Source organism: Pantherophis guttatus, chromosome 3 (genome assembly GCF_059756535.1).
Source record: "Pantherophis guttatus breed Tessera chromosome 3, ASM5975653v1, whole genome shotgun sequence".
Classification (NCBI taxonomy): Eukaryota; Metazoa; Chordata; class Lepidosauria; order Squamata; family Colubridae; genus Pantherophis; species Pantherophis guttatus.
In genome coordinates this window covers 44,145,085-44,170,826 of record NC_142065.1, presented here as the reverse complement: position 1 = coordinate 44,170,826, position 25,742 = coordinate 44,145,085, and the positions used below count along the sequence as shown (strand labels likewise).

General features: G+C 38.1%; 1 protein-coding gene across 4 annotated transcripts in view; it reads left to right on the top strand.

The window, feature by feature from the left end:
• The window catches only part of LOC132711248 (complement receptor type 1), a 69,316-nt gene that overhangs the window by 30,801 nt on the left and 12,773 nt on the right, over positions 1-25,742 (top strand). For 2 of the 4 annotated variants that reach the window (XM_060689732.2, XM_060689730.2), the window contains exons 7-12: positions 9,212-9,403; positions 14,380-14,476; positions 15,451-15,536; positions 17,046-17,243; positions 18,323-18,505; positions 18,618-18,716. In XM_060689732.2, coding sequence (XP_060545715.2) covers positions 9,212-9,403; positions 14,380-14,476; positions 15,451-15,536; positions 17,046-17,243; positions 18,323-18,505; positions 18,618-18,716 — 855 coding nt within the window. The remainder of the gene's footprint in view (positions 1-9,211; positions 9,404-14,379; positions 14,477-15,450; positions 15,537-17,045; positions 17,244-18,322; positions 18,506-18,617; positions 18,717-25,742) is intronic. The other 2 variants (XM_060689733.2, XM_060689731.2) reach the window with 1 other exon arrangement.

Sequence of the window (25,742 nt, the reverse complement as noted above, 5' to 3'; positions counted from 1 at the left end):
TGAGTCCATTTTGATTGACCCTATGTTTACTGTCTACATAACCTGTGTTGTGCCTGACTGCCCCTGCTTTCTTGCCACCTGTTTGATTAATGCACATGGTATGACACTCGCTATTAAATGCTTGGTTTTGGTTGACAGCAGGAGTGATAATCTTACTCGCACAGACATCTATGTTACATGCACTGATAGCCCTATTAATTTAGGGCTATTACTGTATTAATCTAGGGCTCTACTATAGAGCTTTGCCTTTATTTTCAGCCTCAGCCATTCATTTTTGTGAAAAATCAAGATTAACTACCATGCAGCAACTTTTCTAAGTGCCATAGCAGTTCCTTTTTGAAAAATACTAGTTTAACTTTATTGCTCTCAATAAAAAATAGAAACATTCTATCAATTTTAAGAGCAAAACTGCTATTTTTTTTAAATGCTTATTTCAGTATTTTCCATCTCCCAGAATAAAATTAAAGAATAGAATTTGCTACCACATAAAATATAAGGTAAATAAACATAGCTGTTTCCTCATTTTGAAAAACAGAATGGACTCTTTAGTCTGACTCACCATGTAACGAGGATCTTAAGAAACAATTTTCTTCAAATATTTCTAATTACTGGTATTAATGTAAATGTTTTCAGAATCTTTTGTCAACTGAAGAAAATAAGATACATGATAAAAAGCACAGGTAAAAAGTTTTACAGTGCACTTTGTTTTCTACTATGTTTACTTTTTTACGTAATCCTATATGTGCTTATTCAAAACTGGTTTCCTTTGTATTGGTTAAAAAGCTAAGTTGCCTGGAAGCAAACGAAATTATTTAGAAGTAACTTAAGCATACAGGATGCAATTGCTTTATCGTTAAGTACCAAAAATAATTTGTATTTTCTACTTCCGCTTCTGTTGGTGCTCTAGCATAAATGATTGGCAATAGCAAACCACTTCTGAAATCTTGTCAATATTTGGAGGGTCTTCTTCAGATAGTTGCTAGGAGTCAAGACTGCTTGGACTAGTTCCTGCAATCTTCTTGGCAATATTTCAGAAGTGGTTTGCTATTGCCTCCTTCTTAGGACGGAGAGGGAGGGATAGGGGGAAGAGAGAGAGAGAGTGAGCCCAAGACATTCAGCTGTCTTTGAGTGTAAGGCAGGATTGGAACCCATGTTGTCCTGGTTTCTGGCTTGGTGTCCGAAACACTATACCAAGCTGGTCAATAACTTGGAATTAAAGAGAAACTTCCTAAAAGTGAGGACAATTAACTAGTGGAACAGCTTGCTTTCAGAAATCATGGGAGCTCCATCACTGGGGGGTTTTAAGAAGAGACCAGACAGTCACTTATCTGAAATGGTATAGGACAGGTCCTCCTGCTTGAGCAGAGGGCTGGACTAGAAGGCCTCCAAGATGCCTTCCAGCTCTATTCCGATTCCATTCCATTCTATAAAACGTGATTTTTTTGAAAAGCGTTTAATGAGAATACCACTACAACGGCAAGCATGCACCATCAACCAATATTTTCCCAGTTGGATACTCTCCAGCGTTGTTGGTCTTCAGCTGCAGAACCTTTATAGAGTTAATTTAAAGAGGTGGGCGGTAGTCATGCTATCCCCATTTGTGAGAACTGGAACCTAACACAGCTAGGGGAAGATTCAATAATACCAGCTTTGTAACCTGAATTCATCCTTTTACAACCTCCGCGGGGTTGTTTTTATTTCGCCTTTTTCCCCTTTCCTTTCCGAGTTAAACCAGAACTCCTTTTATAGCGCGACGTCAAATCCCCGCCCTCCCGTCGACTCCCAGGGAGAGTCAGTTCCCGTTCGGAACCACGTGCTTCCGCGGGCGAGGGCGTTCAGCAGCTTTACGCTTGGTCGGCGGAGCAGGGCGCCGTCGCCTTAGAAACTTCCTTCCTCTTTGTCATGACGTCTGAACGTCGGGTAATAAAGAGATAAGCTGCTAACGCCCATTTACCAGAAAAGAGGTGCTGTTGCGGTTGTCGTCAACCGGTAGCATTTGGCCGCGGCCGCCCTTTCCTGCCTCTAAGCTCCCCGAGCGTTTCTTCGATTCCCGTCTGCTGTCAACGATGGGTCTTTTCGCTTCTTGTTCCGATGAGGTTCTTTCGGCGGCCTTGCTCCTGCTCCTGTTCTCGTCCACGGCTTTGTGTGAGTCAAGAAGCGCCTCTCTACGCGCCTGCTAAAGTTCGGGCTCTGAAAGGGGCGGGGGTGGGGAGGGCGCCTTTGTTATTTGCTTTAGGGAGGGGAGCTTCTCGACAAGGCGCGGGAGTCGCTTTGTCCCTGCTCTGGAGTGCCGCGATCTCTTGTTGCTTTGCGACCGAGAACGAGAAGCCCCCCCCCCTCCCCCTCGCTAGGCAGAGCTGCTGCTCCAGCTCCTTTACCGCAAAGGCAGCTCAGCTTTTTGAGTCGAGGGAGAAGAAAGAAAGGCGCCAGCAGGGACCTTCTGCGGTCAGGGAAAGGCGGGGGCTGCGAAGGCCACGCCCATTTGCCCGATGTTTGCCCTATCGGAGCAATAGCACTTAGGCTTATATACGGCTTTACAGCCCTCTCGAAGGGTTGTTTTAAGAGTCAGCATATTGCCCCTCAACAATTTTACCCACCTTGGAAGGCTGAATCAACCTTGAGCCGATGAGACCCGAACTGCTGGCAGCAGTCAGTTTGCAGAAGTAGCCTGCAGTACTGCATTCTAACCACTGCGCCACTACGGATCAGGCCTAGTGGCTTTTCGGTGGCTGTGGATTCTCTAACCTTCATTCTCTACCCTGGGGACCCTTTGGTTGACTGTGGGATCCAGAAACAGCTGAGTGTTTAGCCAGCTCTGTCTTTGGGAAGTCAGAGGTAGTTGAGTACCTGAACTGAATCTCTTTAAACACATCATAGTTACTGCTTCTGATGAGAGCCAAGGCTTTATTCAATAATAATAACTTTATTGTCATTGTATGTGTATACACAGTATACCCATACAACGAAATTCACTTAACACCCAAAGACCAGATTCAACACACATAACAATCCCCAAACACACTCCCACCCACTACAAATTCCCCACCCCTAAACCATCCAACCATCTACAAGGACAGGTGTTCCTTCACATAACATCATCATAGTTGTTTTGTCTATGATATTTGTTGTCCTTTCTCAAACAGAAATGTAACTCTAAGGGGAAGAAATTGGTTTCTCCATTCTTGACCTGTTCACTTGACCTTTTCTCTACGAATTGGTTTCTTGAGTTACAGAATCCAAACAGCAATTCAGGCGGGGACTGAAAGCCAAGAAGTGCACTTCTGTTTCAGAACATAAATGCTGGACTCTGAAGCCAAGGTTCAGAGGAATGTGTTTATTTAAGGATTATTTAAGTCACTGGTAAGCAGGGTGAATTTGATTTAAATCTAGTAAAAAGGCTTGATTTAAATCAACTTGATTTAAATCATAATTTTGAAAGAGCAACTGTCATCTCTGTCCCACAGCAGCTTCTCCTCTGACCTGCTGTTGACTCACAGACAGTCCCAATATTGCAGAATGTACAGCCTCATGCTACATAACTTAAGCTCCACTTCATGCTGAATAAACTAAATTATTAATGTATCTTAAATAGAAAACTATCTTTAAATAGATTTTTACTCCAAAAGCATTTGATAAAAATAATAAAAAAATCAGATTAAAATTTAAAAAAAAACATTGATTTTTATCCACCCTGCTGGTACAGCTATGTTCACACAGTTTGTTATAACTGCAGAAGCAAAGCCCAATAATTATGTTAAACAAATAATTTTCATGAATGAAGGTTATACATGTCCCATGAGAATGTTGCAGGATCCAATCTGAATCAGTCAGGGGATCAAGCTTATTCTTCCAAGCTTTCAGGCTCATACTAGAGTCCATTGTTGGGGAGCTTTTCTTTCTCCAGAATATGTGCACTGGACTGTTTACGTGTTGTATTTATATGATTTGTGATTGTATGTAGCTTTTAGTTATTAATTATGGTGTTGATGGCTGGCTATTTTACTGCTATACCCTCAGCTCCTGAGTACCATTAGCCAGTGGTTAAACTGACTGGGCCAGTTTCGCAGACTTCAATCATTTCTCTGACTGATTTTGTTTCTCTCAGCCAACAATTGTAGCTATGAAGTTGAAAACATGTCCTTGTTCATTGTAATGTGAAGCTATCAATGAGTTTGTGTCTCCTTGTCTAACTGCTCACATGAATTCTTGCAGTCTGATGGTTAGCTTCCTCTCCGTCTGTCCCACATGTCACAGGAGGCAACCCATGCAGGAAATCTGGTAAATTGCATTTGAGGTTTCTCCCACCTATAAACGAACGAATGGGTTTCAATCTGCCTTAAAAAAATAAACTAAGATAGGATAGATAGCTCATCTAAAAAAGGTAAAGCATATTCCTTTATGTAGTGAAGAGGAAAATGAGAAAATTGTAGGTTTGGAAGAAGCTATAAAGATCATCTAGTCTGACTTACTGCAAAATATAGGAAAACTATTTATAGAATCCATGAGGGATTTGACTTAAGAACCTCCAGAAATGGAGAATCCACAACCTCCACAGCTAAACTGCTATGCAGGTCTTATCATCTAGAGGCTTTTTTGCATATTTAAATGAAATCCAGGTAGCTGCAACTTGTTATTTCTGATACTAATTTCTGTGGCCATGGAAGATAGTCTCATCTCATAATCATCTTTGTTACTGCTCTCTGAAGCAGTTCTAACCTGTCAGTCTCCTTCTGATAATGTAGGATTCAAAATCAGACAGTACTCCAAGTGTGGTTTTGTGGAGCCAAGTAGAGCGGAACAATGATTTCATGTGTTTTAATGTATGCTGCTTCTAAAAGCTATAGCACTTAGACTTACATACTACTTCATAGTGCTTTACAGCCCTCCCTAAACAGTTTACAGAGTTAACATATTGCCCCTAACAATCTGGGTCTTCATTTTATCGACCTTGTAAGGATGGAAGGCTGAGTCAATCTTGGGTTGGTGAGGATGTAGTTCAGATGTGTAAAGCAGTTCAGATTTGTATTAATCCTTATAATAACTGTTTCATTCTCCTGACTTCTTGTCAGCTTCTTGTCAGTGGCCATAACTAAATCCTCAGATGTAACATTTCAAGCCATGACTCCACCATCTTGTATGTTTGTCTTACATCTTTTTCTCTCTAAATGTAATACTTCACTTTTTTTTCCTGTTAAAGGATGTATTTTTCCTTTCCTGTCTTTGAGGCTAGATTGCAATCAAATGCTTTCATCCTATGTGTTGATTAGAACTTCCAGTTTTGTGTCACTTACACATTTGATAACTACTTAGGTCATTAGTGAAAACGTTAAATTATACTAGGTCTAAAACCAATCTCTGTGAAACTTTCCTAGTTACTGCTCTCCATCTTGTCAGATATCCATTAATGCTGATTCTCTCTCTCTTTCTCTTTTTTAAAACAAGTTTTATTAAAAAAATTTCCTTTTACATACATATTTTATGAACAGAGTACTGACCGGGTCACATCTTATACAACTTATAACATACTTATATATATTTTATAATCTATTCTAATCTTCTTTTTTGGTTTTTCCAAATACAATTTACATATTTCAATTTCTGCCATAATATTTTTTTCTCTACTTTTTTATTTTCTCTTAATCTCTTCTTAATGCATAGTGTATAAACAATATTATCATCCACCCTTCACATCCTAATTTTAACATTGCTTCAATTAATTATCTTATTTCTCCATTTATATAAACAACATACTTCGTGCTATTTAATTTTTATATTGAAACCCTTTAATTTAAACAATATCATTTCCATCCTTAATTCCTGATTTCTTATTATAATATTATTTATCTTATGTCACACTTATAACACTTCATATAAAATCCCCATTACAATTTCAATTCTTCATAAATGGACCAAATTATCACTTCATACTTCATCTATTTGTTTTCACTAAACAATATACATCATTTTTATTTTTTACATCACATTTTTTAGGTATAAACCAGGGGTGAAATGTAAAATTTGTTACTACCGGTTCTGTGGGCGTGGCTTGGTGGGGGGGTTAATGTGACTGGGTGGGCATGGCCAACTTTTTTTTTAATTTTAACTTTTCAAGGCATTTTTTCTGCAAATGCAAAGGAAACAGCTGGGATCGTCAGAGCCTTTTCAAAGCGTTTTTTTAACCACCTCTTCTGCTGAAGAGGTTGCAGAAAAAAATGCTTTGAAAAGTCTCTCTGACGATCAGGCAACTCAGCTGGGATCGTCAGAGAGACTTTTAAAGTGTTTTAAAAAATGCTTTGAAAAGGCTCTGATGATCCCAGCTGAGCCACACGATCATCAGAGCCTTTTTTTTTTTTTTAACTTTTAAAAGCATTTTTTCGGCAGAAGAAGTTGTAGAAAAAATGCTTTTAAAAGTAAAAAAAAAAAAGCCTCTGATGATAGTGAGGCTCAGCTGGGCATGGTGGTGGTGCGGGCACGCAGGGATTTTTGCTACCGGTTCTCCGAACCACCCACCGCTATCATTAGCGGATCAGGTGATCCGGTCCGAACCGGGGGCATTTCACCCCTGCTATAAACAATGTACTCATCTTATTCTATTTTTACATTGAAATCACACTTTTTACTTTTCAAGTTTATCTCTTAATTTCAATTATTTTCATACACAATATATCTCATCATTTTTATTTATTACATTCATAATTACTAATGTTAATACAATTCTCTTAAATCTATAAATATATACCTCATTTCCCTTCCTTCTTTCCTCTATTCTTCCCCCTTTAGCCATTTTCTCTTGGTCCCTCCAGAATTCCACTTCTTAATGTTTTTCTCCCTTTCTCCCTTTCTCTTGTCTTCTTTTTCTTTTTTTCTTTTTATATTTATTATATCTTTTTTCTTGAATCCTTTCTCTTACTTTTAAGTCTATTACTCGCATAATTCACCCCAAGTTTTTATCTAGTGTGTTTCCATTTCTTTCTCTTCCCTTTGATTGCTTCTTTTTTGGAAAATATTTCCCCCTCTCCATTCTTTTTTTTCCACTGATAAACTCAATGTAATTGTCTAGCTTTTTTTTTTTTTTAATTTGATTTATATGCCGCCCTTCTCCGGAGACTCAGGGCGGCTTACAATGCGTTAAGCAATAGCCTTCATACTTTTGTATATTTTATACAAAGTCAGCTTATTGCCCCCACAAACTGGGTCCTCATTTCACCTACCTTAGAAAGGATGGAAGGCTGAGTCAACCTTGAGCCTTGGAGAGATTCGAACCAGCAGTAATTGCAGGCAGCTGTGTTAATAACAGGGTGCTTAGACCACTGTACCATCAAGGCTCTTTTTTTAACCTAGTCTCTTCCTTTTCTCCCCTTTGCTCGCTTCTTTTTTAGAAAGTATTTCCTCCTGTCCCTTCTTTTCCCCCCACTTTAATCCCAGTGTAATCATTTAACTTTTCTTCAATAATTTACTCTTCAACCTTGCATTCTTGCTTCTCATTTTTATTTTCTTCATCCTTTTTTTTAATTTTCTTCTAACCAGGCTTCTGCTTTTTTATTACCCCTAAATGCTTCATGCATATTTTTAATCATCTCTCTTAATTCCTCATACTCCCCATGCTCCATGTTCTTCTTTTTTTATTCCAAATAATATTCAGTTCAAATATTTTTCTAGACCACTCCAATTTAAAGTTTTGTTGCTTTTCACCTCCTTTCAGAGTCGAGACCCAACAGTTCCAAAAGAAACAAATATCTCTCATGATCGTCAAGGTCATTAAAGCTTCAATTTTCAAAGCAATCGTTGTAGTACTTTCTTTCCACCAGCAGATGTCTCTCTTCAATCCACAATTCCCAAAGCAACAAAGTATCACATTTGTCAAAAAAAATATTTTAAATCCACATAAAAAATACTTTCTCTTCAGTTTCTTTTCTCTTTACTGTTTTACATTTCTCCAAATTCAATTTTAAATCTAATTATAAAATTTCCTTTCTTGTATTTAAATTTTTAGGTTCCTCTTTGTTCTTCCTTCCAGTGTCAAAACTTCAAAAATAGTTAAAATTTTCATTAAAAAATGCTTTCCCTCGGGTTTCTTTTTCTTGTATTATTTTTAATTTCTCCAAGTCCAATCTTAAATCCAGATAGAAGTTTTTCTTTTTGGGCTTTAGTATTTTAACTTCCTCTTTGTTCTTTTCCCTCTATTAAAATCCCCAAGTGCCAATTAGCTGCTTATTTCCACGCGGAACCACTTTTAAGATTTTTTTAAAAAGTTCCTTTTTACCTGGCCGCCACCCCCGCTGCCGGTCCAAAGAGCTTGCCTCCAACCCTTTGAGGAACTTACCTGTTCCTCTTGGTCGTCCGAGGCACCTCTCCTTCTTCACCATCCCTACAAGACGTTTCTGGTCTGAAGACTCCCCCGACAGCGGTTTGTCTGTTTGGATTTTCGCAAGGCTCGTTGGAACCTGCTATTTTCCAACCAGTCTTGCCGCAACACCGCAATCAGCATTCTTCAATGCTGATTCTCTGATGCAGTTAGCCAACCCTGCTTTATGGGAATGTCTTCTATATTACACTAATAGCTTGTCATTGAAGATGTTCTCTGAAATATTGAGATTTTTTCAAAACTTGGGAAAATCCAGGTTCCTTATATCGGTCATATTCCTTTAGATCAGTGGAATGGTTACCCTGTCAGAGAAGGACACAAGATTCTCTCACATTATTATTATTATTATTATTAGTTTGTAAAGCTATGCTGGCCTTTAGGTCATGGCATTGTCTTTAAGATCCCTGCAAATAGCTCTATTTAATGCCTATTATAACACCTTTACTATATCCTTATTGGCCTGTATGTACGATATTGCATTTGTTTCCAATCTACTACTCAAACCACCATTTCAGAGGTAAAAACAGAAGTCGAGTTTATCTGCTTTTTCTTGGTCATCTGTTAAAATTTCTGCATCCTAAGTAAGCAGTGGGCCTGCCATCTCTTTTATCTTCTGGTTCTTGACATATTTCAAGAAAAACCTCCTGGATTATGGCCCTCTTGCTACCTCTTGCTTAACTCATTTTCTGCTTTTGCCATCCTGACCTTATTCCTACATTTCTGGGCTGAAAATTCTTTGGCATAAGCCCCCAGTGGCTTAAAACTGAATGGTTGGGCTTCAGTAGTGTAATAGACATTTATTTCTGTTCTCTACTTCGGAACTTCCTCATTTTTACTTATCTACAGGTGATTGCCCAAATCCAGTTCTACCTCCCCATTCTTCACTTAGAACAGGAGAAGTCCTACCAGATACCTCTCCAACTGGAACTGTTCTGCGTTTACAGTGCATCGCAGGTCATGAAATTATACCTGGAACAATTCCTAGGATGACATGTCTTGACACTAATAAGTGGTCAGAGCTTCCTACACTTTGTCAAGGTAAGTATCTTTTGTCAACAACAGTGGCTGCTATGCAATGTTGAGTGAAATACATTCAGCTCTTCAAAATTGTCAGATTTAAAGTTGTACATTTAATTTCCAGCCTATAATTTACGGTATTTGGAATAAAACAGTAACTGAAAATTCTTCTGATTATTGGATCATGAGAATTTAACAAAGGATATTTTTACCAAACAAAAAGTATAATGCAAAGTTTTAATAATTCAAATAAAAAATATGATTTCTTTTTTAGAAATTAAAAATTGCTTAGCAAAATGAACGTATAGTACAGAAGAAAAACATAAAAATTATCTTAGTAAGTTTGTAATGGAGGATGAAGTTAAAGTGGCAATCAAGAAGTTAAAGCCAGAAAAAGTTCCAAGAACATCTAGAGTTGAAGAATTTTTTTCAAGAAGCCAGCTCCAGCCATTTTTTGCATAAGGAGGTCTTGGCCAGTGTGAAAAGCTCTAAGTGGTGCGTGAAAGAAGGATCCCATCAGTATTGGGTTACAGCATGTCACAGACAGCCCTGCCAGGCTTTAGAACCTTTCCATGGTGCCTCCCCCTGCATGTGGCTGGGATGATGAGCCCAGCGGAGAGAATGCAGGCAAGAGCATCAGACAACTTGCTGCAGCCAACTCACCATGGGAGAACTTGCTGCAGAACAGTTCAATTCAATTTATTTAAAATAATTAAAAATTATTTTAATGTTTGCTGTCACATTTTATTTTGTCCCTCCTTTTGCATTCTTTCTTTAATGATTCTATTCCACCATTTCTTTGATATTACTGTAACTCTTGTCCTGTGGCGAGTTGTCCTGTCATGAGTTGGCCATGGTGAGTTGTCCCAGACTCCAGACAAGCAAGCAGGCAAAGATGACAAAGGTCTGCCATTTCCACATGTTGGCAAACAAGAAGATTTAACTGAACTTTAACCAAAAAATATAACAATATTACAATAATGGAATCATAGAGCTGGAAGCAATCTTGGGGATCTTCTAGTCCAAGAGCCAAGCTAGAAATCCTTGTATCATCCTGAATAAATGGTTATCCAATCTTTGGACAATAATGCAGAAAATTATTTTTTATTCCCCCATTACCTTATGTGTGACAAAGAGATAATTGTTTACTACTGTGTTTCCCTGAAAATAGGACCGGGTCTTATTTTCTTTTGACTCCCCAAAAAACGGCTGGGGGGGTGTCTTATTTCCCCCCCCCCCCTTATGTACAAGTATGAGATGGTTCGCTTGGCCTCCTCCTGCTTTTGCGGCTGCAATTGGTGGCAAAAGTGGCCGTGCTTGCACTGGAAGACCTCCGTGGGTAACATTGAGTTTGCACATCTTGCTCCAGCAAGAGGGGTGCAGGCCAGGGGCTCAGTGGTCAGGGAAGATGGGGTTTTGGGGTGCAAAGGATGAAGGGGCAATTTCCCCCTCCCTGCTCCATCCCGCTACAGGGCCACCACGGAACTTGCACAGGGCAGGGCAGGGCTGGAGGTGGCAAGCGTGCACAAGAAACATCTCCAGGTGCCTGGAGAGACAGAACGAGAGGTAGCTCCTGGCCCTTGCAGGTGTTGTGACCTAGGCTTACTGAGTCATTACAATACACAATTAGTCCCCAAAAAACCTATTTTATTGTAACAGCTGAGAATTATATTCATTCCCAGCTGTGTCCCAATTAGTTGCAAAAAAGTCCTTCAGAAGTCCTTCAGGATAATCACCAACCTTTATCTTCTTTGACCCCCTGCCAAAGGCCTTACTTGGCAAAGCCCCACGGAGTTGAGAAACAAACGAGATGCCGACTGGAAACAAAGTTAGCAATGTTGCTTTCCTGCAAAAGGCCCAAGTGCTTTTGTTTCTCTTTTAAGCCTTATGGGAGGGGCCAATCATCTCCTGGCCTTACTTCCGAGTTGTCCCTTTTGCTTTAGCTGCTCTTGCCTACTGGCAGCTCTGCGCATGCGTGCACTAGGAACCTGTTCCTCTGCCTCTCTGCTGTCCGACTCTGGGGGCTCGGAGTCTGCGCAACACTCCCAGATGGCCCTGGCCCCATCTCTGCCTCCGATGCAGAGCTCTTGTCTGAGCCTTCCCCAGACTCCAGGACTGGCCCATGTTCCTCCCCAGTCTTGTTACTGTCCGATTCTGCTACCACCTCCAGAGGCTGCTGGCGGACCACAACAGCTGGCTCGGCTGATCTGCAGGCCCCGATTAAGGGGCTGAGCAGCCATGAGGTGACCGGGGAAGGGAAGGGCTGCCTCCTGTGCTGGCCATGCTCACGCCCTTCACTAGGGCTTATTGGGGTAAGCCTTATATTAGCCCCCCCCCCAAAAAATAAGCTAGGCTTTACTTTCGGGGTAGGTCATATTTTTGGGGAAAGATGGTATCCTGTTTCAAGTTAATACATTAAGGGGTAGGAGTGGACAGAGATCCTTAAAGTGTACAAATTGTACAATATGGGTATTCAATAAATTTAATTCAATAAATTGAAATAAGTTTAATATATTTATTGATAAAAAAAGTCCTAAGAGATAGACATAAAAATTAAGCTTCAATTATACAGATACTTCAGAATCTATGAAATACCTGGGGATTATTATTCTTGGGAAAATATCCTGTCTAGTAGATAAGAATTTTGCAATTTAAATTTCCCAGATGAGTGAGGATATTAAGATGTGGTTGAAGATATCTCTGTTTCTGAGAGCATTAATATTGCACCAAGGTAGTTGGTTCCATTTAAATATTTTAAACAAATTGATAAATTAACAGTGAAATATTCATGGAAGGAACAAGTAACCAGGATTTCTTAAAGTTAAGCTTTTATACAATTATGGTGATTTTAATTTTTATGATTTTAAATGACTAATTTATTAATAGCAATCTGGTATTAAAATTATTTTGACTACTAACCATTGTTGGCTCAATTTACTATTTAGCATTTTTTAATCCCTGATTCAAAATATATTAGTAATTAAGCCTTTGATATTGATCAGAAGTAATTGGGCCTTACGGGACAGAAATTAAATTTTTATTTTCATTATCATTAGAAATTAAAAATTTGGAATATTTTGCTTAAAATACTTGGTCACACTTTTATTTTAGAAACTATGGTCACTTCTGACATTCTGTAGAAGGAATATAACACATAGAATAAAAGCTTTTGATGTATTCATTGCTTGGCTCTGATGCCATACAGACTTTGGAAATTCCAGAGGCATTGAGTAAACCCACAATTTATTAACATCAAGATTTTTTTAAGAATATAAAAATAAGTGTTCAAGAAATTTGAAATGGAGAATTAGACTCTCCTCTATTGTCCAATCATGTCTTCAGGTTTAAAAAATGTTAGCACTGAATATGTTTCATATGATTTAAAAACTTGAGGTAAACAAAATAACTGAGAAGAGGTGGGTTATTGTGCTAATGAACAAATATTGTAAAAATATTGATACCATTCATTTTATGATGGAGATGTAATAATTTTGAAAAACAATTTTCCTGCTATACATGATCTAGATACACCAATAATAATTACTTATTGTTTAAATATTATTATTGTGATGAAGAGTGACTCAGAAGGAAGTTAAGAATGAAAGTGGTTTAATGATCTTGTAAAATATATCCTCCAAATTAGGATTGTTTTCATCTACAAAGATTAGTTTGCATGCTCTGCTTGGTCTTTTCCAAAAAAGATAATTGTGTAGACATGGAAGGATGTTTATATATTAGAAAACAATTGGTTTAATAACATTTTTCAACACCTGACCTTTGAACTGGCTTTGTGTCAAAACAGAGATAAGTTTGAAGAATTCCATTCTGTGTTGCGTAGGTTCAGTTTATGGTTTAACAATTGAAAAATAATGTTTGGAATCAATAGTTCCAGTGTTTTATTGTCTGTTTTAAAGTTTTTAGTTTGTTTAGTTTGTTGTCTTTTTAAGCGTGTAACCCCATATTATTCATATGTACCGTATTTTTCGGTGTATTTTTAAATGCACATTAGCTTTAGAGGAGGAAAACAAGAAAAAAAAATCTGCCTCCCAGCAATGTGCCTCCTTGCAGCAAACAGCTTGGTCAGTTTCAGCACAGCCTGATTTAGCACAAGCAGCTCCCAGAATACCGACGATCAGCTGTTCCAGGCTGTGGGGATTGCCACTGCCCATCGGAGCCATCAGCGCCCATTTCCGCTGCCACCTATCGCTGCTGCCACCTATCTCCGCCTCTGCACACTCCATTTTCTGCCTCCGTGCATCCCATTTATGCACGCTCCATTTTCAGCCTCCGTGCATCCCATCTGATTGCTGCCTGGAACGGGCTGAAAATGGGATGCACAGAGGCTGAAACATCCAGAGGCAGAGATAGGTGGCAGCAGCGATGGCTCCGAAAGGCAGTGGCGATCCCCGCAGCCTGGAACAGCTGATCGTTGGTATTCCAGGAGCTGCTTGTGCTAAATCAGGCTGTGCTGAAGCTGACCAGGTTGTTTGCTGCAAAGAGGCAAATTGCTGGGAGGCAGAGGCCAAAGGGTGGGGGCCTTTGGCAACATTTGCTGTATAAGAGACAATTTCACCCACTTTTTTGGGGGGGAGTGCATCTTATACGCTGAAATATATGGTAATTAAAATTATGTCAGTAATTATTTTTATTGTTACTATATAATTATAATTTCAAGAGATTTTAATATACACAGATAATGTTTGAAAGACTTTGACTCAGTAGCATCCAAGTTTTTTTCCAATTCATGCAGCTGCTTCATAAACTACTTTTAATTATTTTCATATGTAAGTCCATGAACAGCCATTGAAGTGAACAGATACGTAGAGAAGCTGAGGATAGTTTACCAAGCAGCTCTGCATTGCAAAACAACTCTTGAGAGATACAACTATAATATAATATGGAGAAGTATAAAGCTAGAATAATACAATTTTCTACAAGTGTTTATTTTGTTGTAAGTCTCACAAGGACACATGATAACATCAGTTCCAATCTTTTAGGAAAGCGATGTCCCATTCCACATATAGAAAATGGCCAAATAGTAAGTTCAGATGACCTCCGGCTTGGTGAAGAAATAACCCTTGGTTGTCATTATGGGTAAGTTAGAGATTATTTGTTAAAGCAAATTGTAAAAATATCTTTGGAGACAATGGACAAAAAATAGTGGTAATAAAATCTGAATTATGAACTATATATTATAATTATCTACAGTATATTCCTATAAATAATTATAACATATAGTTACTTTGAAAGGTATACATCTTTCAAAGTAACTTAAAACAGATTTGCAGAAATCTGCAGAAATGATTTAAAGGCATCGTTTATATGTAACTCAGTAAAATTCTGCCAATACGTCAGTAGGTGTTTGCTAATCATCCTGGGTTTTGAGGTGACAGAATCAACTGGAAGAAACTCTGGTGCTATCTTTATCTGCCTATTTTGTCAGCATTGCAAATTGCTATCGTGCCTTACAAATGGATATTAAATTAGGTCCAACTTGTAGGAAGTTGAACTTAATTGGCCCTGTTTATCTTAACCTACATTTCTTGCTAGCTTGATGTATAAATTACTTTCAAACCAAGAAAGGACCAGCTACAGACCACTGGCTCTATAAAGTGAAAGGAAAAGGGTCAGGATTTGAAGTTTGGGACTGAAATAGATCACATTTCTACTGTGCTAGTATCCTCAGAAGTTATATATGTGACTTCTAAAGTCTTTTTAACATAACTTTGTACAACAAAGTAACTTTGCTGTATCTGTTTGGGAATGTGGAATGGAGAGAGGAGAGCAAGATTTAGACCGGCCAGAGTGATGTAGGTATAAAGCTTTGCTACAAGTTTGAAGATGAACACTTCTTATATACAGCATCTATCAAGTTCTCAGAATATACTTCTAGAAATTCTTACTAGACAAATAAATACCAAAGTATTATAATGGTTGGAGTCCTACATTTTAGTACATCATAATATAATTTGTTTGGTTTGAGTCAGCATGTTCTGTGAACCCAATCTGTTGTGGCTTATGTTAGAAATTGCAACTAAAAAAATCAATAAGACTTTTCTTCCCTGTAGGTTCAGAATAATAGGTGGCGCTACTCGTCAATGTGTTTTGAAATCAGGCAGAGTTGACTGGAATAGAGAACTTCCAGTTTGCGAACGTAAGATGATATTTTATTTTAAGCTTATTAAGCTTCTTTTAGTGCTTTTACGTTTAGCTTAACAGCAAAAGTTCAGTCTGCTTAGCTTTTAGTTGAATATCCCAAAGGTGCTTTTTCAAAAGGCAACTGGACTTTCTTTGATTGTGCTTGAAGATGTCTCACTTCTCATCCAAGAAGCTGCTTCAGTTCTGAAACTTCGCCTCACCCAAGCTTTTTGAATGAGAAATGAGACATCTTCAAGCACAAACAAAGACAGTCCAGTTGTCTTTTGAAAAACCATCTTTCAGACAACCATAACCTGGATATACTATACATAGCCACTGTAGATGAGTTCAAATTCAAAGGACCAGATGGATTGTCTCAAACATGCTATTTCAAAAGGTAACTGGATTTTTTTTCCCCTGAGTAAGAAGAACAAAACGTTTTGCTTCTCATCCAAGAAGCTTCATCAGTTTCATCAATTCTTGGATGAGAAGTGAAACATTTTGTTCTTCTTCCTCAGGGGAAAAATCAGTCCAGATTCCTTTTGAAAAATCATCTTTGAAAAAACAATGGTCTGGATGACTGACCACAGACATTTTACCAACTAGATTAAATTCAGGCTTCTGAAGGAGCTGGCAGGCATAATCTTGGAACCACTGAATATAGTCTTTCATAGCTCCTGGAGCATAGGGGAATGACTAGAAGACTGGAGAAGAGCTAATGTGGTTCCGATCTACACAAAGAGGAAAAAAATGGATGCAGGAAGCCACCATATGCTGCCTTTTCCTAATTTTTAATATCTTTGGTTTAAGTATAGGAGAAAATATTGAAAAAAATTATTGCAATGGAATCAGGAACTTTTGAAAATAACCAGTTTTAACCTTGGCATGATTCATGTCCACTAAAGAAACTATTGTTCCTGCTATTAGCATTGCATTCTGCCACCATATAAGCAACTGTAAGCATTTTAATGCTTTCCCGATATAATTTATGAATGAATCCTTTTTGAAATCACAACCTTGCATCGAATCCTGCCTCTTTAAATTAACTTTTAGGTCAAGTCACATTAGCACAATGTAAACAGGCAAACTTTCAGTCTATGATTCTTCTATTGTGAGCATCACCTGCCATGCAATGTAGTCAGTTGTATCACTTTTCTCAATGAAGTATATACTTTTGCTGTATTCTGACAAGAGATGGGTAACCACCATGTTACTTCCATAGGAAGAATGTACTTTTTCTAGTTTAAACTTGCATATGGAAGAGATCCTAACGAGGAAGGCCACTTTGATAATAACTTTATGAAGAAATCCTAAGCAGAATCTGGACAGGAGATATTTATTAGATAGGAATGTTGTCCCTGGAACTAGAAAAGTGAATGTGGTGTTCTGGTTGATAGTAGAAAGAATTCCAAAGATGTGCATTTATTTGATGAATTCAAGAAATTAATTCAAGTAGCTAAATATTTATACCATGAGAAAATCCGAATGGTAACCTAGTTGAATTTGTTGAATTTTTTTTCTCCAGGTATTCCTTGTGCTCGTCCTCCTATAATTGCTAATGGAAGATATGATCCCAGTCCTTCAGATACATATGATGCTGGCTGGACAGTCATCTATCGGTGTGATGCCGATTACTCCCTTATTGGAAATTCTACTATTACATGTACAGTTGCAGAAAATGGTGTAGATGGAAAGTGGAATTTGCCTTCACCTGAATGCAAAAGTAATGGGATTTGTTATTTTCCTTACCTTCAATATATCAAATTGCTTTTTTGTTAGTTCCATTAGTTCCCTACATTTATGCTCTTGCTGAAATCTGGTAATCTTGTCTTCTAAGCATTGGGGAGCTGTGGATTACTAAATGGAAATTATCACAGTGAAATTTGTTCATACAAGTTAGTATTGAAAGAAATGCAAACATAGTTTGGATAATTTATTAATTGTGTTCAAATTTGTTAATTATCCCCTTGAGCTGGACTGGATTTATTGTGTTCCATTGAGTTAGGAGCATAATAAAAATAATTTCTCTCTCATTTCTTTCTGATTTATTTATTTTATTATTATGTTTATATGCTGCCCATCTTGCTATCCAAAGTGATTCTGACTGGCTTACAATATAATAAAAATATAAATATAAATACAATTATAAGAACAATTGAAATTACAAAAATTAAAGAATAGACTAAAAACCAAGGACTTAAACAGAAGAGGAATGGTATATTCTTCAACCTAAAGCATCTCTATCAAGCCCCACACCATCCATGGAGTAATTACAAGCTAAAACATTGGATAGTATCTTAAATTCTAATGAGATCATTCCCAACTCCAAGAGAAATGTGTTTCTTAATCATAAAAGTCTTAGGGTGAACTCTTTCATCCTAATCTAAGATACTATACCTCACTGGCTGTCAGTGTTGCATATTTATAATAACAGTTATATATTTGGGTCAGTTAATTATTAAATCTACAGATAATCATTTGTGTATCCATTTAATCTTGTTTCATGCAACTCCTGCAAACAAGGTGCAGCCATATTAGATAGTTATTCTTTTTGGCCAAAGCTAAGCAAATAATGGTTTCTAGGCCTAAGATTACTAGTGGCAGCAGCAAACCATAATTACATCACATGGTGATGCCACTATATGCGTGCATGCCACCATTATGTACTTATTTCTCACTCTGTGACAGAAATATATAACTTACAGCATTTGTGTAATAATAACATCATGGCATACTTTTTCATTTGCCCTCATGAAGCCAGTTAGTTATTTGGTGCAAACTAAATGCTGATTTCTTTTCCAGATGTCAAGTGCCGTAGACCAATCATCCCAAATGGAAAAGTGGCAAGTGTGTTTCAAGCTACATATACGTATCAGAATAAATTACTTATTGAATGCGATCCTGGCTACACTTTCGTAGAGTCTTCTTTAATTGAATGTGATGCTGATAGTCAGTGGAAACCGTCTGGTCCATGGTGTGATAAGAGTAAGTAATTTTTCTTAAATCTTTGTTGAACATCAGAGTTGAAAACTTTAAAGTTGAGTATCCTGGGTCTGGAGAAAACTACATAAACATTTTCCCCTCTCTTTTTGTATAGTCCCTACCACTTCTAAATCCCCAACACCTGCTGTTACTCCTACTCCCCCAATTTCCCTTACGCCTGGCATTGTTACTCCAAAAGAAGATGGGACTGAAGGTGAGTCATTACATGATTGGATCACAGCCCTTTTTCAGGGTTCAGATTATTTGGTCTTGGAGAAAAGACCCTGTAGCCACATCTGTGTTATATTTCCATCCTTTTCTTGGCAGCTAATCTACAGAATGTCTTACAATCATGGAGCTGTGCGTACTTGAGGGATATGTTTCATTTCATTTAACAGACAATTGTAGTATTTCCTTGCCTTTTGAAAAAGAATGACATGAGCTGAAGTCTAAGAAACTGAGATGTAAATCTCCCTTTTGCCCATGGAACAAATATGTACCCCTGTGGAGCACTGAGTATAAACAAATTATCCTACAGTGTTACTGATTCCATTTTACTATCACCATGGTTATAACTGAAATTCACAACTTTTAAAAAAGATGTTAGTGGTTTAGATCTTTAAGGTCCTCTTTAAAGAGCAACAGAGTCAGTTTAGGGTGTGGTTCTAAAGGGCAGGCATCACAATAGAGAAAATATGCATCTCTTAAAACATTATTTTAATGATGGGCCAGAGCAGAAATTCATGGAGAAAGGCAGTTCTGCAGATCTTCAAGTCCTGAATAATGTAGAGCAGGGGTGTCAAATTGGCAGCCCAAGGGCCAAATGCATCATGTATAGGCCATGCCCACCCCAGCTCCGCAAAGCGAAAAAAAATGTTATGAAACATCACATGACAGCAACGTGACGTGGCAAGATTAACACTCATGATGAACAGCAGGGGTGGTCAAACTGTATTTCTTTGAGGGCCAGATCAGTATTATAGTTCTTCTCTGCGCACCGTTGAAAGAGGGTGGTGAAGAGTGGGGGGGAGATAGGACGGACGCCTCCTGCATCACTTTACCGGCCAAAATGGGGCGTGGGGCTGCTTTTGGCAAGCAGAGTGCTGCTGGAGGCTGAAAACGGCTCGTTTTCCTGCCCATTTCTTGGTCTGTTTTTTTCCCGTTTTAGGCCCCATTTTCTGGCCCATTTTTGCCTGTTTTTGGGCCTCTTTTTGCCCGTTTTGAGGCCCGTTTTTTAGCCGCAGGCTGGTCCTCTCATATTTTCAGGCCAGCCCCGTGAGTCAGATTTAAGCAACCTTGCGGAACGGATCTGGCCTGTGGGCCTTGAGTTTGACATCCCTGATGTAGAGAGTCTTCTGGAGTTTACAGATTCTTTGACAAGAATTTTCTTCATATAGCCTGTGGAGGACTAGATGCAACCCTCACTGGTCTTTCGAAACCAGAATAATACTGTGTCTATTTTCTCAGTTTGCCGTTGATCTGGAATTTTTTATATTTTATCCATTTTTAAATTTGGTTTTATTGTATTGTATCTTTTTTAATTAATTGCTATTATGCATGAACGAATTTAGGAGAACTGCTCTTCTCTGAGCCTTTTAGTCTTGACCTAATGACCTTGAAGGGCCTGTTTTGCAAATGCCATTGTTGCAGAAGCAAATCTTCCCCTTAGATAGAAGGGACTTTCTTTTCTGTTTGCTGGGGCATCATACTGTAAATTCTTGAAAATATTGCCAAGTGATTATTGAACAAGCTTTTTGCAATCTTTCATCCATTTGTGAGCCACACTTGGGGAGCAAGTGTGTTACAGCTGCAAATTCCAATCCCGTCATCTTCAACTATTTCCAAAGCTTCTGCCATACCTCAGAGGTTTCCTGGGAGCCTTCATGCATCTTCTCAAGTGTGCATGAAATACTGGTCATCTGCTGGAACCCTCAAGATTCTCCTGCGTAGGTATTAACATTACCTTGGTGGCGCAGTGATTAGAGTTGCAGTACTGCAGGCTCCTTCTGCTGACAGCCGGCTGCCTGCAATTTGGCAGTTGAAATCCCACCAGGCTCAAGGTTGACTCAGCCTTCCATCCTTCCGAGGTGGGTAAAATGAGGACCCAGATTGTTGGGGGCAATATGCTGACTCTGTAAACCACTTAGTGAAGGATGGAAAGCACTATGAAGCGGTATATAAGTCTAAGTGCTATTGCTATTACAGGCTTCATATGATTAAAGCTAAAGACTCCTAAAAGATTTGTCTTACTCAGTCCTGATCTGAGGGGAAGAAATATTTTAATATTAGTTAAGAATCCTGCCCACACAGAATCCATTAATACAGAACCTGTGATTATAGGTTTTATCATGCTAGTTTTCTCTGATAGCCATTGCTAGGCTTACTGTTCTGTACTTTTCTTTGAGTACTCCACAGAGTTGAGACTGTGTTGAGGGGGAGATTCATTTTGATAGACATTGCTGTAAGTCGTTGCTCTGTAAATAATTTATCTATGCTCAAAACTAGCTAGGAGTGGGATGATCACTTTATCAAAATGTATCCAAAGCCAATCACCTTACAAAGTATTTTGACTGTTGATCCCAGTTATCTTCACATCAGCCTTTTCTAGGACTGGCTATTGGTTTTATGTAAAATTTGTCACATCTAGTCAGTTGATGTATAATTCCTAATGCAGCTCAAGATGCAGTGATGCCTATTATACGTGCTGCTCCTCTACCCCATTCTCTTCCTGTTTTCTTCCACTTAAGAGCCATGAGTCTCTAATTTAGAATTGTTTTCAGGAATGATCTATAAGTGGTAGCTCCAAACATGGATGTTTCTTCTGTTCAGGATCGTCTTTCAAGGCAACTCATGTGGTTCAAATCTCGAATGGTTGTTTATTCTAAAATCACTGTCTTTTTAATCATCAGGGAGCTGTTCTGCATTTTTGAACATTATCAAACCCCAAATAATTGTAACTGCTTTCTGTCTTGTTATTCACCATTTTGCAATTTGATTTCTCTATTAGAAGGTGATAATTATCTATCCAGTATAACTTTTTTTATTGGTTTCTATTTTTGTTGTTGCTGTGGTTGTTGATACTCACTTTGTGAGCCAGATGCTGAGTTTGTTGTCAACTTTATGGTTATAGCCAAATTTGTCAAATGGCATTTGTTTCTCAGCCTGGAAGATCAATAGTCTTTACAAGTATAGAGAACCTAGCTTACCAGTAAGTACAAAATACCACATCTCCAGTCCTTATCCATTTGTTTACCAAGGAGCATAGATGGGCCTGGAATGTTGCAAGTACACTAGACAATGGAAGAAAAAAGGTTATTGGAAGAATAGCTGAAGAATAGTGAAAAAAAATGCACTGAAGCTAGTATACCATGAAGGCTTACTAAGTACTGGAGAGACCAAATTGGCTCAGAAGAAAGACCAAATGAAGAATAAAAAAAAACAAAACATGGCAAAGTATTACATGGCTAATACATTAAACAAAATTGGCAAAGAAGATAATAAACAAGACGTGGCAAAGGCCATATCTGAGAGAGCCAGTATCACAGTTGTTGAACAAGACAGTCACATGGGGTGCTTTCCGTAATGATTGCTACAACTTTCTAAAGAAACTCTAAGCTTAATTGTGGTGATAAGTCAAGGACTATCTGCAGGAGGACAAAAATGCCAAACCCAGTCAAAACATCTGTCTTACTGCCATAGCGATCTTACTGCTAAGCAACATTTTGCCATAGATATATTGCCCTTTCTTCAATCAGTTAACATGAAATAGAGTTGGTCGATTTTCTCAGTGCCTCAAAAGCACTATTCTGCTTGTTTGGACTTTGTTTATTTTTGGCCTAATAAAGCTATTTGGATCTTTCTTTCTAATTTTCATTAACCAGCATAATCATTATGTAAACATATATCAACAGCTGACAAGTGACAGTAACTCTTGGGATCTGCCATCTCTCTAAGGAAGCTGTGGCAACATTTGCAGCTTTGCTTTATGTGATTTGTCTACCAAAACTCTGCAAGTAGCTACAAGAATTCAGCTTTCTACTTTTGTACAACACAATAGACAGCATCTCTTTACTGAACTTTAACCCCAAAGTGCATCTGGAGTCTATACAAACAAAATAATTTTCCGGGAGGGGAAAATTTAAGGGGGGAAGTGTGTCTTAAACCTCTCAAGAAAAAAAAAATCATTGTAGTTCTATACACATCTCTGAAATTGATATATATCAGCTGGAGTTCTCCATGACAAAACATTTTTGACTTCTCAAATTTTCTCTAAAACTATGCCAAATATGAGCTAAACATCCTCAATAATGCCAACCTTTGTTGTCTTAACTCAGAGGGAAGGTAGCTGGAATTCATTTTTCATTTTTACTGGGAATATTTTATCATTGCTAGGGATTTTTGGACTTCCTTTAAGTCTAGAGTTTCCCAGAAGGCCTAATTTAGAAAGTGTATTTCTGCATCTTGCTTTTCTTTAATGTTCTATACATTCTCAGCTTTTTCTTCCCCTTAACCTTCCTTCTGCCCTTTTTGTTCCTTTGAGGTTTTAAAGGAGGAAGTTCTATAAGGCACCTTCTTCATCAGCCATCATGATATCTGACTCAATGCAATTATTCTTAATTGTTCCTGTTAACTTCTGCTTTAATTGTTTATGCTTTGTATACATTTTAATATTTTTCTTTTTAAACAGACAATGCATTGTGTCAGTAGGGGGATTTATTTAAATAATTATAATAACAAAACAACATGACGTTTTTGGAAAAGTACAAGAGAAAAAAGACCAGTTTAAATGTAGCATGGATTGATTACAAAAAAGCATTCAACTCTGCCACATGACTGGATAATCAAGTGCTTAGAAATAACAGGATTCAGTAGAAATATTAGAAGCTTTGTGCAAAGATCAATGGCACAATGGAAGACAGTTGCAGGTTAATGGTGAAAGACTAGGAGAAGTTAATATTGAGAGGAATATTTCAAGGAGATTAACTATCACCACTACTATATCTCATTCCACTATTTCTTCTATCAACAATACTGACTAACTTAGCCCATGATGATCATTTCTTGCATCAAAAACATCTGCAAGACTATCTCACCCCCTTTAGATGGATGATCTGGATAATGGAAAAACACCACCTGAAGTAGAATTGCTGTTGAACACTGTCCTTATATATAGGCAAAATATGGCAATGGAGTTTTGACTGGACAAATATGCCACACTCAAAGGGAAAAATAGCAAAAAACTGAAAGAATCAAGATGCCCTATGAAAATAACATCCAGAATCTGGATGAAGATGATGAGTACAAATACTTGGGTATCCTTCAAGCACATCAAAGTAAAAAAAAATTAGAGGTGAAAATATTGAGAGTGAAGATTTTAAAATCCAAACTCAGTGGAAGAAATACCATCAAGACAATCAACACCTGGGCAATTCCAGTCATTAAATACAAAGTGGTAATAATGAACTGGACTCAAGCAGAACTAAAAGCAGTGGATGGGAAGACCAGAAAAATGACCCTGAATTATGCCCTTCATCTTCACAGCGACATTGACAGACTCTTAACTACCAAGACAAATAGGTGGGCATGGAAGCTTGCAAGTACATTTGATGATTGAAAAAGAAAAAAGGGCTTTGGAAGAATATCTGAAGGACAATGAAGAAGATGCACAGAAATTAGTATACCAGGAAAGCTTACAGACTACTGGAGAGACCAAACTGGCCTACAGAAAAGACCAAATGAAGAACAGAATGGAGGCATGGGAAGACAAAGTACTTCATGGCCAGTACATTAAAAAAAAAAGCAGAGAAAGCAGATAATAACAAGACCTGACAATGTCTAAGAGCAGGAAAGTTTAAGAAGGAGACCAAGGGATTAATTCTGGCTGCACAAGACCAAGCCTTAAAAACAAATGCATACAAACCCAGAATTGAGAAGACAGCCACAGACAGTAAGTGCTGCCTATGCAAAGAAGCTGAAGAAACAGTGAATCACTCTGTAAACTGCTGCAAGAAGATCACACAGACTGGCTACAAGCAACAGCATGACAAAGTAGCAACAATGGTGCCCTGGAAAATCTGCAAGAAATATTATTTGCCTGCAAGCAAGAACAGATGGGACCATAAAATAGAGAAAACCATTAACAATGAAGAAGTCAAATTGCTCTGGGACTTTAGAATTCAAACAGAGAGACCCCTGACATATAACACCCAGACTTAACAATTATCAATAAGAAAGACAATAATGTTTGGATAGTGAATGTGGCAGTACCTGGAGACAGCGGAATAAAAGAGAAAGAACTGAAGAAGGGAACTAAATACAACCACCTACGAATAGAAATAAAACAACTGTGGCAAATGCAAGCAAAGGTAGTCCCAATAGTAATAGGGGCCTTGGGTGCAATCCCAAAACAGCTGGAGTACCACTTGAATACCATTGGCATTGACAGAGTCATCATCAGCCAATTACAAAAGGCAGCTTTACTCAGAAAAGCTTCCATCCTGTGATGATATCTGTAACACTATCACACATCTAGATCTGCCTGTCCCAAGTCCTTGGAAAAGATTTGATAGCTAAATAAAAACGCCAAACCCAGTCTAAACATCTGGTTAACTGTGCAATGAACTATAATAATAATTATTAAATTTTATTGCAACCCAATTCTCAACAATTAGGTGGTTCACAACAATCAAAGAAAAATATGGGAGAAACAAAGAGATCTTTTTTTCCTCTGACTTTTTAGGAAACAAAATAACACAATGTGTGCATGGATATCTGTGGATATATGCAGTGGTGGGATTCAAGTAATTTAACAACTGGTTCTCTGCCCTAATAATTTCTTCCAACAACCAGTTTGCCAAACTGCTCAGAAAGTTAACAACCGGTTCTCCCGAAGTGGTGCGAACTGGCTGAATCCCACCACTGGATATACATCTTTGCGGATGATGATGATGTGTTGTAAATTTCTAGGTATCACTAATATAGTGTTCTTTTGCACATTCTTTGATGCTTTATATGTGCTTTATATTTTTACCTCTGTTTTCTGCTTTACATCCAATTTCTGCCTCATCTATGAAGTGCATGTTCTATTGTGTCATGTAACTTGGAATGTGAATTCCAGTTTAGACTTAGTTTCTAAAAAAGTTGTTTTAAAAAAGTTGTGAAGCCCTTTTTAAAAAGTATATACATCAGTAGTCTCCAACCTTTCAGGCTCGGCAGACCAGTGGTGGCGGGCGGAGGGGAG